The sequence below is a fragment of the Petromyzon marinus genome, chromosome 31, assembly GCF_048934315.1.
Source record: "Petromyzon marinus isolate PM22_M1 ecotype Great Lakes invasive population chromosome 31, UKy_Petmar_22M1.pri1.0, whole genome shotgun sequence".
Lineage (NCBI taxonomy): Eukaryota > Metazoa > Chordata > Hyperoartia > Petromyzontiformes > Petromyzontidae > Petromyzon > Petromyzon marinus.
In genome coordinates, this window is record NC_133697.1 from 13,325,958 (window position 1) to 13,344,155 (window position 18,198).

General features: G+C 61.5%; 1 protein-coding gene across 2 annotated transcripts; it reads right to left on the bottom strand.

Moving 5' to 3' along the window:
* Window positions 1-979: 979 nt before the first annotated feature.
* On the bottom strand, window positions 980-17,131 carry URB2 (URB2 ribosome biogenesis homolog). 2 transcript variants are annotated; one of them, XM_076071110.1, is made up of 15 exons: window positions 16,934-17,131; window positions 15,663-15,819; window positions 14,221-14,388; window positions 13,335-13,643; window positions 12,191-12,375; window positions 11,752-11,965; window positions 10,842-11,136; window positions 9,261-9,490; window positions 6,519-9,078; window positions 5,802-5,962; window positions 5,560-5,670; window positions 4,796-5,149; window positions 3,607-3,703; window positions 2,698-2,843; window positions 980-1,383 (listed from the first exon to the last, which is right to left on the bottom strand). In XM_076071110.1, the coding sequence occupies exons 2-15, from the start codon at window positions 15,792-15,794 to the stop codon at window positions 1,174-1,176; spliced, it is 5,172 nt and encodes a 1,723-aa protein (XP_075927225.1). In that variant the 5' UTR covers window positions 15,795-15,819; window positions 16,934-17,131; the 3' UTR covers window positions 980-1,173. The 2 variants fall into 2 exon arrangements, with proteins under 2 accessions (XP_075927225.1, XP_032820202.2); XM_032964311.2 differs by lacking the exon at window positions 16,934-17,131 and adding an exon at window positions 16,512-16,926.
* Between the last annotated feature and the right edge of the window lie 1,067 nt (window positions 17,132-18,198).

Genomic DNA, 18,198 nt, shown 5'->3' on the forward strand with positions numbered 1-18,198 from the left:
TCAACGTCATCAACGTCATCAACGTCGTCAACGTCATCAACGTCATCAACGTCGTCAACGTCGTCAACGTCATCAACGTCGTCAACGTCATCAACGTCATCAACATCGTCAACGTCGTCATCGTCATCAACGTCATCAACGTCGTCAACGTCGTCAACGTCGTCAACGTCGTCAACGTCGTCAACGTCGTCAACGTCGTCGTCGCATGGAGGGGGCACCAACGATGGCACGACTTCGGCACGATCGCGGAATCGAGACGTCTTTTTTATTTGAACCCTCCAACGCACCGAACACACACACACGCCACTCAACCGGCGCGACACACAAACGTTCCTCCTCCTCGACTCTCCGTAGCGTGGCACAGTCCGCCTCCCTCTCACGCTCTCGCGAGCCGGGCGACACCGTCGCTCTTCCGCCGCACAGGCGATGTGCGCGTCCCTAGCCACCACGCCCCTCGCCCTGCTTGACCCCCTCCCCCCCCCGCCCGCCAGAACGAAATTTAAATGTGTGGTGGGGCCACCGTGTCGCGGTTTTGGTTGCGGCTCGGTGGCTCGGGAAGGCCCCCAGCGTGGTGCGACAACCCCGCGGGCCGTTGGCCCTGCTCGAAATGTGGCCACGTTTAAAAAAAAAAAAAGTTTTTTTTTCCCCCCCACGTTTACAAAGTTAAATCTCCACAGAGTTACCAGGTCGATCCAAGCCTCGGCGTTGTTGTGTTTTGTTCTCACAAGGCTGCGGGGGGGGGGGGTGACACCAAGTGAAGAAACCGCGGCAAGTTGGACGTTTATCGCAACGACGCCGAGTCAATCTAGCTCGGGTCGGCAAGACGAGCGGATGTTTCTCTCAAGCCACCGTGTGGGCCGCCACGGTGCAACGCTTTGCACACTTTCACTTTTGTGTTTAGTTTGCCGTCCCTTCCCCCGCACCTCCGATTAGCACGCTTGGCTACATACGGTGCCCAAGAAGCTCGACACGCATACAGGCGTACAAAGTGTGGCGTGCACGCACGCGTTGTATTCGCACTGTCGCACCTCGGAACGGCCGGACACGTTCCCGCACCTCCGATTAGCACGGCTGGCCAAGCACACGCACGCGCAACGGACAAAGCGGTGCGCGGTGCGGCCGGACACGCGTTCGCCAGCTCGCCTCTCCCTCTCCTCGGCCTCTCGGCCCCGCTCATTCTTCGTCGGGCTCGAGGGCAAGGGCCCGCGGCGACAGGTACTTGTGGTGCTTGTGGTGGTCGGCCTGCAGCTGGCGGAAGAGCTCGCGCAGGCCGTGCGAGGGCAGCGTGGCCGCCACCACGCGCGCGTCCTGCTCACGGCACAGGTCCAGCACGGCGTAGGCGCCCTCCGCCAGCGGGCGCCGCACATCCGCGCGCAGGCTCACCTGCGGTGGCAGCGGCGGCGGTGGTGGCAGGAGGAGGAGAAGGCATTAGATGGAGCAGCAGCGGCGGCGGCGGCAAATGCAGCGGAGGTAGACGCGGCGGGAGCCGATGCAGCAGTAGTAAAGGGAGTGGATGCAGCAGTAGTAAGGGAGTGGATGCAGCAGTAGTAAGCGAGTGGATGCAGCAGTAGTAAAGGGAGTGGATGCAGCAGTAGTAAGGGAGTGGATGCAGCAGTAGTAAAGGGAGTGGATGCAGCAGGAGTAGATGTGGCAGCAGTAGATGCGGGAGCCGATGCAGCAGTAGTAGACATAGGAGTAGACGCAGCAGTAGTAAAGGGAGTGGATGCAGCAGTAGTAAGGGAGTGGATGCAGCAGTAGTAAAGGGAGTGGATGCAGCAGTAATAAGGGAGTGGATGCAGCAGTAGTAAAGGGAGTGGATGCAGCAGTAGTAAGGGAGTGGATGCAGCAGTAGTAAGGGAGTGGACGCAGCAGTAGTAAAGGGAGTGGATGCAGCAGTAGTAAGGGAGTGGATGCAGCAGTAGTAAAGGGAGTGGATGCAGCAGTAGATGCGGGAGCCGATGCAGCAGTAGCAAGGGAGTGGATGCAGCAGTAGTAAGGGAGTGGATGCAGCAGTAGTAAGGGAGTGGATGCAGCAGTAGTAAGGGAGTGGATGCAGCAGTAGTAAGGGAGTGGATGCAGCAGTAGTAAAGGGAGTGGATGCAGCAGTAGTAAGGGAGTGGATGCAGCAGTAGTAAAGGGAGTGGATGCAGCAGTAGTAAGGGAGTGGATGCAGCAGTAGTAAGGGAGTGGATGCAGCAGTAGTAAGCGAGTGGATGCAGCAGTAGTAAAGGGAGTGGATGCAGCAGTAGTAAGGGAGTGGATACAGCAGTAGTAAAGGGAGTGGATGCAGCAGGAGTAGATGTGGCAGCAGTAAATGCGGGAGCCGATGCAGCAGTAGATGCGGGAGCCGATGCAGCAGTAGTAAAGGGAGTGGATGCAGCAGTAGTAAGGGAGTGGATGCAGCAGTAGTAAGGGAGTGGATGCAGCAGTAGTAAAGGGAGTGGATGCAGCAGTAGTAAAGGGAGTGGATGCAGCGGGAGTAGATGTGGCAGCAGTAGATGCGGGAGCCGATGCAGCAGTAGTAGACATAGGAGTAGACGCAGCAGATGAAGTATGAGTAGATGCAGCAGTAGAAGGAGGCATCAGACATAGCAACAGCAAGCTGAGAATTACTCGCCTGCGTGGCATGGGCAAATCAATCAATTATTTTTATTTTTTTATCCAGAAGCATAACGACCTGGATAAGGTCTCGCTCACCTTCTGCAGCTCCTGCACAAACTGCGCAGCCATGAACCCCGCCAGAGCCGGGAACTCCTGGACGCGTGCCGCGACCTGCACGTACAAGCGCTCGGCCGTTTGGGCGCAGCTCACCGCCAGCTCAGCCGCTTCGCCGCCACCCGTGCCTGCCGGACGGACACGGAAGGCGTCCAAACCCACAGGGGCCTCAAAACCCACTGGGCCATCAATCTAAAAGGGCCTCAAAACTCAGAGCCTCAAAATCCACAGGGCCTCGAAACCCACAGGGCTTTCACTCTCACAGGGCCTCGAAACCCATAGGACTTCTACCGTCACAGGGCCTCAAAACCCACAGGGCTTCGACACTCACAGGGCCTCGAAACCCACAGGGCCTCGAAACCCACAGGGCCTCGACTCTCACAAGGCCTCGAGTCTCACCAGGCCTTGAGTCTCACAAGGCCTCGAGTCTCACCGGGCTTCGAAACCCACAGGGCCTCACAGAGTGCATGGGAGTGTTACACAAGGCATGGCACTAAAGTACGCCTCCTATTTTCGTCCCTCTCAATAATGTTCCATTGAACTTACGAGATTTTAGAGACTTATTTACATGCTTTTCTATAGACCTGCACCAACGTGAAAACCGGGGCAGCTTTTCATCATGGTACAAAGGTGCATGAGCATCCCCTAATAACCATTTTCAATCGGAGCAGTTGTGAATAATGTGACAAAAAAAATCAACCTTAAAAAATCATTGTTTGCCAATTATGGCGGTGGTGTCCGAAAGAAGATGAAAAAGTAAAGAGACGCCCCCCCACGACATGGGTCAACAGCGGTGGCTGAAAAGCGTCACCGCGTTGTTGGCGAGGATATCCACGACACCGCCCCCCCCCCCCCCCCCCCGCCGAGGGTCGGACGCAGCGGCGTGGTTACCCTTGTCGCCGTCTCCCCGGAGCCGTCCCTCGTGCATGGCGGAGCGCAGGAGTTTGTGGAAGCAGCCCAGGAAGGCGGGGACTGCTCTCAGCATCACCTGACGGGCACGGGAGCGTCGGAGTAGGGAGGGGGTTTTTTTTGTTTAACGGGCAATACACATATCACAGGTTGGGCGACTGTTGTCTATCGTCTATATACACAACACTACGACGAGTTTAGTGCGGCATGCGTGCGGTGTCACCTCCCCCTTAATAGCCTCTCCATTTCTTTATACATCTGGATTGTGTTTTACGATAGGGGCACAGGGGCCGTGTATGCGAGGTGACGAGTCTTGCGCGTTGCAACCATCACCACCAACATAACCACCACCACCATAACCACCACCACCATAACCACCACCACCATAACCACCACCACCACCATAACCACCATAACCACCACCACCATAACCACCACCACCATAACCACCACCACAACCACCAAAATCATTACCACCACCATAACCACCACCACCATAACGACCACCACCATAACTACCACCATAATAACCACCACCACCATAACCACCACCACCATAACCACCACCACAACCACCAAAATCATTACCACCACCACCATAACCACCACCACCATAACGACCACCACCATAACCACCACCATAATAACCACCACCACCATAACCACCACCACCATAACCACCACCACCATAACCACCACCACCATAACCACCACCATAACCACCACCACCATAACCACCACCATCATAACCACCACCACCATAACCACCACCACCATAACCACCACCACCATAACCACCACCACCATAACCACCACCACCACCATAACCACTACCACCACCATAACCACCACCACCATAACCACCACCACCATAACCACCAAACTCATTACTACCACAATCATAACCACCACCACCATAACCACCACCACCATAACCATCACCATCATTACCACCACCATCATAACCACCACCACCATAACCACTAACACCATAACCGTCCCCACCGCCACCATCCCCACCACTACCACCATAACCATCCCCACCACTGCCACTACCACCACCATCATAAGCACTACCAAAATAACGATCACTGTCACCACGATCACCACTACCACCACCAACCACCACCGCTATCATCACCACCACCACCACCACCGTCAGCGCCCTCACCTGCGGGTGCATCTGCATGATGGCGAAGAGCAGCTCGTGGCAGGCGTGGAACATCTCGTGGTGGCGCGTGGGCGGCAGCCGCTCCAGCGGCGCCGCCAGCACGGCCTGCATGGCCAGGGCGGCCGGCCCGTGGGGGCCCACGGACCGCGGGGGGAGGCCGCTCTCGGTCGGCGTCTCCTCCTCCTCCTCCTCCTCCGCCGTCGTCATCACCGTCGTCACCGTCGTCGTCACCGTCGTCGCCGCGACGTCCCAGTTGCCCCCGCGCGCGAGCAGCGTCGCGGCGCAGTCGAGCGCGGCGAGCACCGGAGCGTGGGCGTCGCCCGCCAGCCAGCGCGGAGCCTCCCGCGTCACCGTCTGCCGGGAGGAGGCAGTGAAGGCGCAGCCCCTGAAACCGCCGGCAGCGCGCCGCGCCGCCGCTGCTGCCGCCGCCGGCGACGTTTACGCCCTTGAGGTGCCTCTACCCCCCTCCACCCCACCATTTCCCATTATTCTTACGGGGGAATATTCCCCGCTGGGCGTCGTTCCGGTCCCTAACCCTGACGTATATCGGGGACCCCCTGTACATTGTCCCTCGTGTCTCAGCTAAAAAGGTAAATGAGCGAAGCCCTGATATTTCGAGGGAACTCTGAAGGGTAAAGTGGCCTACTCTTCCACGCTGGCCACCAGACGTCTCTGAAGACGTGGGTGGCTACCCAAGCTCGGGCCCGCCACACGTGAGCGGCCGATCGACTCAAGGCGTCGCTACCGGGGTGCGCGGTGCTCACCACGATGGCGGAGAGGAAGCGGGGGGCGGCCCCCCAGAAGGCGTCGCAGGGCCCCCCCTCGAGGTCGGCGAGCGCGAGCAGCTGGCAGAGACGCAGCGCGGAGACGGCCTCCTGCACGGGGACGGCGGCGGGAGGCAAGAGGCCCGACAAACCCATTTCTTAAGAGCCGCTTTTTGTGTTTTAGTTTGTCGTCCCGCACCTCCGATTAGCACGGTTGGCCACGTGCGTGCGTGCGCCCCTACCCGCGTGCGGGCGCCCTGCAGCCGCTGAGCGGAGAGCGCGCCGAGGAGTTCGAGCAGGAGCGCCCGGAGCCGCTCGGCACCGCACGCCGCCGCCAGCGGAGCGCCCAGCGCCGACAGCTGGGGCCGCAGCGCCGAGAACTCCTCCCGCGTCACGCCGGGGGCTGGCACAGTCCGTGGGGGGGAGGGGGCCACGGCGAGGGGGGGCATGGGCGGGGGGGGGGGCGCGGGGCGGACACACAGACGGGTGGAAAACTATATTAGGCGAGTAACAATGCATCGACTTCCCAGATTAAAAGCAATTATCAGTGGTTTAGCTCACATTGCATTGTAGGTTCATTTCAATAATGTTTATGCAACTATAACATTCATCGCACTATGACGGTGAACAAAACTGTTCGATACAAACGGGCACGGGATGTAAAACTAAAACACAAGTCACCAATTCACCCAACATCGGCGGAGAGTGAAGCGCGACCCCGCGGTGACCCCGCGGTGACCCCGCAGTGACCCCGCGGTGACCCCCGCGGTGACCACAGCCGTGCCACCGCCCCCCCCTCACCCCGACTCTCTCCCCTCCACCAATCCACCCGCGCGGCACGGCCAAACAAACCCCACGACGGACAGGGCACCGGGGAAGGAAACCGTAATCCAACAGTAGACTTGAGGATGGGGCCGCGAACCGTCCAGGCCCGACCCCTCCCCGCACCGGCGCCTCACCGGCCAGCAGGTCAGCGAGCGCCGAGAAGAGCGCCGGCGCCATCGTCTCCGCCGCTCCCCCCCCCCGCTCCCCGGCAGCCCCCCGCAGCAGCAGCCGCAGGAACCCGGCGTGGGAGGCGACGCGGCGCCGGGCGTCCTCGCCGCCCTCGTACGAGCGGAGGCGGCGCACGACGCGCTCGGACACGCGCGCGTACACCGCGCCGTGCCGCAGCCCCTCCGTCGCGGCGCCGCCCGGCGCCAGCAGCTCGGCCTCCAGCAGCACGGCGGCCGGGACCACGAGCAGCTCCAGCTTCTCGTCGGCGGCGTCGACGCCGGCGGAGTCGTCGGCGTCGAGGAGGCCCCGCGCCACGACGGCCGCGGCGGCCGCCACGGCGTCGAGCGGCCGGCGCGGCTCCGCGGCGTACGAGCGGCGCCTCGCCGCCGCCGAATCGGCCAGCGCCGCCTGGCAGAACGCCGTCGCCATCTCCAGCAGCGCGGAGGACGGCGCCGGCGGCGAGCCGCGCCGGCGCCGCTCGCCGCTCGCCGGCGCGGCGCGGCGCAGGCCGGCGCCGTCGGCCTGCGCCAGCAGGAACTCGGCGAACGCCCGCACGGCGAGCGGGCCGCCGCGGCGGCCGCGGGGCCGGGCGGCGACGGCGAGCAGCGCGGCGCGGAACAGCCCCCGCACGGCGCGCCGGTGCTCCGCCTCGGCCGCCGCTCCGCAGGAGGCGGCGCACGCGCCAGCGCGCAGCAGCGGCCGCGCGAGCGCCTCCAGCGTCTCGGCAGGACTCGCGGCGCGGGGCGCCCCCGCCGCGCCCGCTCTCCCGCGCTGCAGCGCCGCCAGCAGGCGGCAGCAGCGGGTGAGCAGGCGCAGCGAGGCCTCGTCCGCGGGCGCCAAGCTCGAGACGACGGCGAAGAGCGCGAGGAAGCAGCGCGCGGCGGTCCCCGGCGGCGCCGCGTCCAGGCGCTGCGCCGCCAGCACGTCGAGCACGCGCCCCAGCGCGGCCAGGCCAGCCGGCGGGAGCCGGGGCGGCGCCGCGCCGGCGGCCGCCCCGCCCAACATGCCCCGCGCCACCTCGTCCAGCAGCGCCCAGGTGACGGCGCGCGCCGGCGGCGCGTCCTCCGCGTCGTCGTCCTCTCCGTCGTCCCGGCGAGGCCTCACGTAGGCCGCCTTCCGCGCGGCCGCGCTCGCCTCCGCGGCCCAGGGCAGGTCCCGGCGTGCGAGGGCCGGCAGCAGCGACGACGGCGGCGCCCCCTCGCGCCCGGCGTCGTCGCCGGCGCCCAGGGCCTCGGCCGCTCGGGCCACGAGCGCGGTCACCACGGCGGCCTGCACGGCGCCCAGCTCGGGCAGCAGCGGCCCGCGGAGCAGGGCCCACGCCAGCGCCCGCGGCGTCGCCCCCCCGGCATCGCCCGCTCCCTCGTCATCCGGCGAGGCGAGCGCGGCGTCCGTGACGGCGTCGGCGACGGCCTGCACGTCGCCGGGCGCCAGGTGGGGCAGCAGCAGCGGGAGGTGGCCGAGCACGAGGTGCCAGTGCGCGGCGGCGCGCGACGCCTCGTCCACCGAGGCCGCCTCCCCGTCCCACGGCGCCTGCCGCGCGCCGTCCGCCCACGGCGTCAGCCGCACGGCGAGATGGGCCGCGCGCCGCAGGCTGCGGACGTAGCCGCGAGAACCGGTGTCGGCGCGCCGCAGCGACAGCACGCGCACCTTCTGCACGCTCAGCGTCGCCAGCAGGAACCGTGCACGGCTGCTCGCGCCGCCGCCGCCGCCGCTTCGTCGCAGAGGCCTGGTGAGCCCACGCCAAACCCGCGCCGGCACGGCGGGCGCCAGGCAGCGGAAGTCGTACGTGCCCACCGACGCGTTGGCGGCAAAACCGCCGTCGTCGCCGCCGGCGTCGTCCGTGGTTTCGGCGCCGCCCCCCGCGACGGCACCGCCGGCGGCGCCGGCGTCCCTGCCGGGCGACCGGTACCGGGGGCAGTTGAGTTGGAAGCAGAGGTCGAGCTCGGCCCACGTGTGCGCCAGCGTCAGGGCGGCCTCGAGGGCGGGCGCCGTCTCCCCCCCGGCGCCGCCCTCCGCGTGGCACAGCAGGAGCAGCGGAGCGAGCGCCTCGCGCAGCGTCGCCTCCATGAGCCGCGTCGCCCGCGCCACCGCCGGCGCCGGCCACGCGGCGTCCGGCGAGCGCGCCCGGAAGAGCACGGCGTGGAGGAGCAGCGCCACCGAAGGCAGCGGCCGGGCCCAGCGGGGGCCCCCCCGCGCCGGCGCGCCGGGGGGCGGCAGCCTGGAGCCGACGGCCTCCAGCGCCAGTTCCCACACGTCGGCCGCCTGCCCCGCGGGGAGCTCGGCGAGGCACTCCGACAGCTTGTCCCCCAGAGCGGCGCCGACCAGGCGCGACGGGGAGCCGCGTGGGCTCCCGTCGCCGTCGCCGTCGCCGTCGCGGCACAGCGAGGAGAAGGCGGCCCCCAGCGGCTTGGCGAGCTGGCGCAGCTTGGCGTAGGTGGCGAGCAGCGTGCACAGCAGGGCGTCGCGGGCCTTGCGTCCGCGCGGCTCTGGCGGCTCGGGCCCGAGCCACGCGACGGACACCAACGCCTTGGGGACGGGAGGAGACGGGCGGTCAGAGCCGCGGATTCGCGCGCCGGGCCCGCGAGTCACCCGTTAACCCCCTCCCCCCACCTCCGCGTTCGGAGGGTGCACGATGCAACTTTGGCGCGGCGATCACGGAAACTGCCGATTTATCGTTTTACTCCGAGCGGCGGCGGCGGCGGCGGCACCTGCAGGTGGGGCTCCAAAATGAGGTGGTTGAGGCCCAGCAGCGAGCGCAGGCAGCGGTGCCACGCGGGCAGCGCCGGGCTCGGGCGCGCCAGCAGCGCCGCCGCCAGGCGCTCGTAAAACGCGAACTGGAGCGCGCCGTGCTGGATGCGGTCGACGGCGACGTTGTAGACGTCCGCCGTGGCGACGGCGCCCAGCAGCTGGTCCAGCGCCAGCAGGGTGTGACGCGAGCCTTCACGGGGTGCAGGGGGTGGGAGGGAGAGGGAGGCGTCAAGAACGGTCGGGTCGATTCCGTTTCCGCGTCGAAGCCCTGGAAAGAGGTCGCCGCGCGTGTGCCGATGGATTTACTATTTTTACGCAATACACGTACGGGGGCACCCTCCGCTTATGAACGAGTTAGGTTCCAGAGGTTCTCTTCGTAAGTCAATTTGTTCGTAAGTCCAACTTTACTCCTGTAGATTCCAAACATGTTGTGCGGCGTGTACACTAACGGCTTTAACAATTGTACAACCTCCTGTAGATGTAGATGCCACCGGTTCTTCATGTTCTGCAGACGTAGATGCCACCACCGCCATATCCACTGCGCGGCGGTTTAACTTACGACTCTCGGTCCAAACAGGCAACTGGACATACGAACAGGTTCTAAAAGTATCTCTGAAAGTTCATATGTCAAATGTTCATAAGTAAGAGTCCCTGCATTGCCAAATGTTATGTGCTGGGTCATAGAGTGTGCCTAACTGTACAAGAGAGCCGGAAGAATAACGCAACGCAAACGCCGTGACAGAGAAAGACAAAGGCACGAAGGATCGACCCTTGGACCGAATGGCGACCCCGCTCCGCGCGTCGTCCGCGGTGACAGAGAAAGACAAAGCCACGAAGGATCGACCCAGGGACCGAATGGCGACCCCGCTCCGCGCGTCGTCCATGGTGACAGAGAAAGACAAAGGCACGAAGGATCGACCCTTGGACCGAATGGCGACCCCGCTCCGCGCGTCGTCCGCGGTGACAGAGAAAGACAAAGGCACGAAGGATCGACCCTTGGACCGAATGGCGACCCCGCTCCGCGCGTCGTCCGCGTTGCACTTGCTGCAGCGCTGGTGAACGGTGAACGCGCCTGGACGGTGAACGGGTCCGTTCGCGCTTTCGCTCCGGCTCGCTCGTCCAGGTGCAGCGACTCAGTGCCCACGTCTCGGCTAGTCAACGGGCTACTTTTAAGCCAGATCAGTAGCCGACACACGCTTCCTACTCCTCACCGCCCACTCGATTTAAGGTCGCAATAAGTACACTTTCACCGCCTACTGTACACGTACGTTTTGCATTGTTTTTGGACGGCCAATCCTCCCACCAACTAACCTCAGCAATGTGGCGACTCAGCTGTATTCCCCATCACAACACTTCTCAATTCTCGCGGCTCAGCACGCCACCAAGTTCCCCGCCGGTGGCTAGGAGATGTCAACTACCTCGCCGGGTACACAGGAGGTCGTGGATTCGATCCCGACCATGACGCCTGCTGGATATCTGGAGTTTGCATGTTCGCTCTCCCCAAAAACAACAAAAACCACCGAATCGCCGGTGCCTCTCACCCAACGCTTCGATGTTCGACGCGGCGCCCGTCCCCTCCGCCTCCTCTTCCCCTGCCACCGCAGCGGCGGCGGCGGCGGCGTCTCCCGGCTCCACGCCGAGCGCCGCTACCATCCGGCGCAGCGCTCGGAAGCACAGCATGGCAGCCGAGTCCGACGAACCACCGTACGCCTCCAGCAGCTGGCGGTAGAGCAAGGGGACGGCTCCGCACGGCACGGGATCGACGTCGTCGCCCGCCGAGGCTCCGTCCCAGCCCGGCACGCCCGGCGAGCTCACCACGTTCAGGATCGTCCGCAGCTGCGTTGCGCGGGGGAGGGCGGTGGAAAGAACCCCCCGACGGGAAGAGAGCGGGAGGGATGGGCAGGGATGGGCAATGAGGTCGAGAGGTCACAGGTCAGGGGGCTGCGAGTCCCGGCCTCCGCAGGCTAACGTGGTGCCGGCCCGTGGGACGGTGGCAAACAACGGCGATCACGTGATTGCGACAGCTTTGCGATTCCTAACGAGTTGTAATTCCCGTGCGATTGTCATCCGAGATGTCGATGCTGTGGGCAGCAGAGGTTGGTGCGGCGATACCCGTTGTTGGGCTGTAGTTCTACGCTCCCCCGCCTGCATCCACCTGCACTGACCAGCGTGGCGCGGTGTGGTCCAACCACCGCGGTGTGGGCAGGCCCTCATCCAGCAGTGGCATGGCGTGTGCTTGAGTAACGACGGCCGGAGCACCTCAAAACGCTCCAACCCCAGTGGGGGCACCAAAGGTGTCTATTATCCGCCAACGGTGGCCATCCAAACATAACATACCCATCCCGGCGACGTGGAGGTTCCGGATCGACACAGGGGCTCTCACGCACGCGTACGTACGCCTCCAAGCGTACAGCTGGGGGGGGGGGGGGGGGCGCGCGTGGTGGCGCTTACCGGTGCCAGCCCGGACGACGATTTTCCGGGCGCCTTCCGGTGCCGCTCCTTGCTGCCCGCGGCGTCCGGCCGGGGGGGCAGCAGCTCGTCGCGGTACGAGGGCAGCAGGTCGGCATGGAAGAGCGCCGCGGCCACGGCGGCCTCCAGACGGGAGCGGATGTCCCGGGCGACCGGGGCCCGGGCGCCAGCGTGGGCCTCCCCGTCCGCGGGGTCGCTGCGGGGACGGATCGTCATCGTCGTCGTCATTAACTTGCACGTGCGTACGTACAACTTTGCAAGTATTGCTTTTTGTCTCGTTGTTTTGATCACAGCTCGGCGTAAGCCGGGTACAAATCATTCGCTGGCGGCCACTGGATATTCCCACAAAAGTGAGATTGACATCTCACATTATTTATCCGGCGAGGCGAGAGTTGTGGAGTGGGTGGGGGCCCGGTCGTACCGAGGCAAGGTGGGGGGAGGTTGCTGGGCAGCCCCGAGCGCCGCGATGCCGCCCTCCGACAGCAGGAGGTGGCGGAGCGCGATGGCGGGGCCCAGCAGCTGCCCCGTGAGCAGGCGGAAGACGCGCTGCGCGTTCACCTGCTGCCTCTGCGTGGCCGCGTACAGCGCCAGCGTCTGCGACAGCACCTGCCCGCGCGGACGCCGAGGGGAGGCGCGGTTTTAGGGCGTCGCGTTGCGGGGGGGGGGCCGGCGCACGCGCGGGCACCGTCTGACGGGACGGGGAGAAATAATGTGTTCTGAATTGCGATTCCTTAACGGACGCGCTTCGCATCGACGGCGAGCTGAAAAAGTATCGTTAGACCGTCGCATTGAAAAACAACGTGGAGCCAACCGGTTTGTTATCACGCTGCTGCTGCTGGAATGCATTCTGGGTAGCTTCCTTCCCTTCTCACCTCCCACCCTTTCCCTCTCGTGTTCGAGAGACGTTTTAAACTAATAAAGACTAAGATCCACTCTCGTTAAAACATCTAATTTATTAGATACAGGCTTGAGTTGTCCCAACTTTTTATTGGTCATTGATATTTTTACCAAGATCAAAGTTCAAAGGCTCTACGCAGCTCATCAACAACACCATCCGGTCAGAATGAGCCCTTAGTCGACTCTGTGTGACAGATATTACTTATCTATATAGTGTAGATAAAAGGTCAAGAGGTCATGATAGCCAATACAATTGATGTCATCACACTTCACCGTCTGCCAAATTCCGTAGCTGTTGCACACACAAGAGAACCGACCTCCAATTGTCCGCCCACGTTATCCCACCATCAGGCTTCAGGCCTTTCCCGTGGCCTCAGCAACATCTGCGTGCCACTCCAATGTCCCTCTCGGTCACCTGCCCTCCTCCATCCAAAAACACGTGCCCCTACCAATCGCAATGCCCTCCCTGCCACGATCTCTTCGGATCTTCCCAAGTTCCTTAACTCCCATCCTGCCGGAAGACCTCCCGGCAAAAGTCCGCAACGCGCCCAACGCGACACTCAAGCCTAGGGCAGCAACGGCCAAAGCAACGGCGCGGCAGCCGAGTCTGGTGCCGACGCGTCGGTTTGCGTGCAGCGAATCCGCCCGCAGTTAAACTCCGGCGACACCTGGAGAATCGAAGCGACGGACGGAGAGTCGGACGAGGAGATGGGAGCTGCCCCTCCCCGCGCTCCCTCCTCCCTGGACGCCGGGAGCAGGGAGCGGCACGCCATCGTGAGCAGCGCCCGTAGCAGCCGCGCCAGCAGCTCGAGCTTGGCGGCTAGGATGGTGCGGAGCGGCGGCGTGCGCAGGATGTCGTGGAAACACGCGAGGAGCGTCGCTGCGCTCGGGGTCTCCAGCTCCGCACCGCCGACGCCGGCACCGGCGCCCTCCGCCGCCCGGAGCCCCGCCAGCTCGCACAGCCGCTCCACCAGCATCTGCGCAGCGCAACTCGGCTCGTTTCGTTCCACCGTTCTCGGACCGGCTCAGATATCGCTCGCCACCACCACCGCTGTCGGTTGCGGCTGGGAATTTAATGAGGGTCGGTGGGGGGAGTGGGTGGTGGCGGGGGGTGGTCATAGCACAGCCACCCCTAACAGCTGTGCTGTCGATCCGTATTACAACATCACATCGGATGAGTGTCTCGGAAAGTGTGAAACTACTTGCTGTACTGCCAGCTACAGTAGCGCCCGACTATCGATTGGACAGTTGTGAATTAAAATCCCAGTCAGGGGGTTCACTGTTTGCCCAGGGGTTGTAAATAAATCAAAGCAATGCATTGTGGGAATTCAGCAGTGGTCATTGACAACGCCCTTGCACAACTGCACTTTAGAAGAGCGGCGAGCTGTTATTCATTTTTTTTCTACGTAGATCCCGCGAGGACGTAAAGACCAGCGAAACTTATCCAAGAGTGAAGCTGCATCCGTGGCGAGTCTCTTCACTGAGCTATCTACTCCCTCCACCCCCCCCCCCCCCCACCGTTGTGTCACCGAGCGCGGGGGGCAGTCGGCTGACCTGCGCGACGGGCGCTCGAAGAGACACGGGCCGGCCTTCGCCCCGCACACGGGCGCTGCCCAGCGCCTCTCCCAGGAAGGCCCAGAGCTGCGCCGTGACGCCGGGGTCCAGCAGCAGCTTGCGCGAGTAGTACGACGACAGCGAGTTGCACGCCCAGTCCAGCAGCAGCTGTCGGTCCGCAACGCCGCCGAGAGAGAGCATCGTAAAGGACACGCGCAGTGCATCTCTCCTAGCTCACCGTGTCCGTGTCAAGTTCCCCACAGCCCTAATGTTTGCCGCTCGTCTCCAGCGCTTGGCCTCCGCGCTAAGCGTGGTGTGGCGAGATGTTAACGACCCCGTCTGGTACGTAGGTCGTGGGTTCGTGACCCCGACCCTGACGCCTGTGTGTTTGGGGTCTGCGTGTCTTCCCGTGGTCGCGTGGAATTTTCTCCGGGTCCTCCGGTTTTTCCCTCCACATTTAGAAACACGCTTTTTGTGTATTTGGCTGCCATAAATTTCCACGTGGTAAGCCACTCCATTGGGCTATCATTTGTGGCCAGGCCGCTTCTGAAAAATTGTTATATAGCTCAGTCGGCCTTACCTGGTGAAATATTTTTTTTTACTTCCTAATGTTGGGCTCAGGGAAGTGCTGCGACAGACAGACCGACTCGCGGATTGGCAAATTAGGTTTCTTAAACTGTAGGCAACACAGCATCGCGATGCTCATATCGCAAAGCCCAGAGGTATTGTCCAGCTCCGCTACAGTGGAGGGTTTATCTGAGTAACGAATTAACCGTGCAACGGATTAACAGTGCTTGGGGAACAATAACATGCATTTATATACTGGTTTTAATTAGTCTCTGCTTTTTACTCATTCAGTGCCCACACAACCAAATGTTCCAGCAAGTAAACAGATTATAAAGCGATGAGCAGTAATAAAACAGACAACACATTTACTTACATGAGTTGCTCACTATTCGTGTTCTTGTTTCATCTGAGCCACCCCTCCTTCCCATTTACGCTCCCCAGGGTGTACGTATGTACGCACCGTATGCAGCCAACCGTGAAATTCAGAAGTGCGAGGGAAGTACAACAAACTAAACTCAAAATGCAGTTCGAAAAAAATAAGTTTCCAAATTAGTCTTAAAAGTGCGTAGCTCCAGTGGCTTCCTAATATCGGAAGAGCGTTCCAGACGGCCGCAGAAGCGCATCCGAGAGCGCCGCGCGACCGGTTGACCACCGTCTTCGTTCGACGGTCAGCAAAAAGCCGCCGGGCGCTGCGAGGACGACCGCAGTTTGCGCGATGGTTTGTTGCGTGATGGGTGGACCGACATCCTCGACTTTTTCCTCCACCAGTGTGGCTCCCCTTGCATCCGTGGCACCTCTCCGCGCGTGGCCTCCTCCTCCTGCCGACCACCGCGCCCCCCCCCCAATCCGTCTCCGACTCGGCGATCCTCCGGTACCTGTTCCTTGTTGGGCAGGAGGCAGCGTAGGGAGCTCCACGCGGCGCGGGCCAGCTTCAGTTTCTCGGGCCACGGCGTGCGGCTGCCCTTGAGCGTGGCCGGGATGGTTGCGTAAACGCCCGCGCTCGCCATGGCTTGCTCCGCCGCTCCGGGGCTACTGCTCGTAGAGCGATGGTGACGACAACAGCAGCAACGACATCAGCAACAATAACAGCAGCAAGAACAGCAGCAGCAGCAATAACAGTAGCAGCAGCAATAACAGTAGCAACACAGCAACAGAAACAACAAAAGCAACAACAGAAGCAGCCAATAACAATAACAGCAGCAAGGACAGCAGCAGCAACAACAGCAATAACAGTAGCAACACAGCAGCAGAAACAACAGCAACAACAGCAATAAATACAGCAACAGCAGCAAGAACAGCAGCAACAAAAACAGCAGCAGCAGCAGAAACAACAACAGCGCGTTTAGCCGGGGAAGGTGTGGCAACGCGCGCTTGTGGTTCCGGCAGCTTCTACCTCTCCATTCCTCCGGCACCTAACTGATGTTCAGAACGATGGGATGAGCTTAACCAGCAACGTACCGCGCTTAAGACCCCCAACTTGAGGGGTGCGAGGCGGCTCTGAGACAGTTCCAGCAAGCGGGTTGGGGAACCGCGTCTATGATGACACGTGAAGGCGAACTATCCCCAATGCGTGCACGGCGACTTATCTCCCGTTACTCCTGACAATATATATTTTTTTAAATTGTTTAGCATCCCGATGGAGACTTTCCCGTTACAAACGCCGTCACGCGTGGTGGCGGAAGACGCGAACGCCGTGGTCACTTTCCAAAGGCGTTTTCGCTCACCGCATCTCTCGTGCGTTCGCCTTCGTGGTCATTCCTCTGCAACACGTTGGAGGCGAAATGGCCTCCTCCACTCGACAGAGGTCTAGAGCCACCTTACTCTCCCACGCTGGTCATAACGCCTTTGGAAGGGGAGGCAAGTCCCCATAACTTTACACCCCCCCCGATCCACACATAAAGAGTACTGCTGACGGGCTGCGAGATAGAACCGGCTACATCTCGCGTGCACGTCCACTATGCTAACCGCTTCAGCAACGTGGCAGCATCCTGAGCTACATCCAATATCGTCACGAACGAAAGGTTTAGTGCCGGTTAATAACAGACAACGGTAACAACATTTGCAAGCGCGGTCTTAAATTTAGGCACCCGGTTGCAAGTGTCGTACAGTTCCAGCGTCAAACCCCTCTCCCGTGGCATACACGTACCGTCGTCCAGTAAAGTATTTTGTTTGTTTGTTGTTGTTATTGTTGCACTTTTAGACTTTTAAAAAACCAGAGGCCTACGGCGAGTGAGAGCGAATCTCCACGTGGCCAGCCAAAGCCACGTGCGGAGCTCCCCACGGGGCCGGCCTCGCACGCTTCCGCTTCCGGGTGCGAGTCGGGGGGGGGTGTGCGTTCGCAAACTCCAAGCGGTTCGGAAATAGTTTTCATTTTTTTTCTATCAATTCACGTTAAACTACTATTAGATTATTATAATCTGCATATTGATTTATAATCTGATGAGCTATAAAGCTCTTTTTATATATAAACAGACGTCCCAATTCAACCGCAGCCACAATAAAGCTGTGTTAGAATGCGGTGTTGTTAACAGGCGGTTTATTGAAGCGGCTAAGAGTCCGATGAGAGAGAGATTTTTGTTTTTTTAACGTAATTTTTTTTTAAATGCGCATGGCACCACAGTTTTGTAACGCGTTTGTTTCAGTTGAACGCTGAAGTTTCCCTTTCTACCACTCCAAGGAGGTCGGCCGTGGGTATTGCAGCGACCCCGCCGAGGATGTGCGTGGGCTGGGACATTGCGTCGGCGGTGCGTTCGATGGTTCGGACTTCAAAAAGTAAAAAAAAAGATTCCCCGTGTGAGAACTCAACAGACCGTGGTGCTGTGAGCGAGTAAGCAACCTATGAAGGCCGGCACGGCACACTAGGGGGGGGGGGTGGGTGGCCAGTAACCACGCCCGACCGCCTTTGTCTCCCCCACCACTTACCCACCCCCTCCCAGTGGCGAAGTTTTTACGCATCGCACCGGATACTCATTTGAGGCCGAGTCGACCTAGGGGAGACCCAGAACCGGTTCAGACAATTGTTCACCGGCGTTGGCCGCGAGCGAGAATCCTGAACTCGGGTCACCGGGTTCGTAGCGCAGCGTGAGCGCTAACCGCTCCGCCACCGCTCCGCCACCGCTCACCACCGGATGGACACACCACTCAAGCGAGATGGACTTCAGAACCCACAGTCGCCAATCAAGCGACTCCGTGATCTTCCGTACGTTTGAAGGCGTTCGAGCGCGGTCGCAGCCAAGTCCAGCGCAGTGGTGTGGGTCGTAGGAGCGAAGATAACGTCGAGCGAATGCGCATCCCTTATCAGTGCCCTAACTTATTACAGACCAATTCAGAGCTCATTGGTGACCCCGTGCCCCTTATAAATCTCAGCGTTCATCCTAGACCCACCATCACAAGGGAGAAACGCAAACGCAC

What these genes read in the sequence shown, in the direction of transcription:
- URB2 (XM_032964311.2), bottom strand. Translation starts at nt 16,543, where the DNA reads ATGACCACGAAGGCGAACGCACGAGAGATGCG. An exon ending in TTCGAGCGCCCGTCGCGCAG is followed by an intron (nt 13,644 to 14,220) that starts GTCAGCCGACTG and finishes TGCGCTGCGCAG; the next exon opens with ATGCTGGTGGAGCGGCTGTG. An exon ending in TTGTGCAGGAGCTGCAGAAG is followed by an intron (nt 1,384 to 2,697) that starts GTGAGCGAGACC and finishes CTGCCACCGCAG; the next exon opens with GTGAGCCTGCGCGCGGATGT.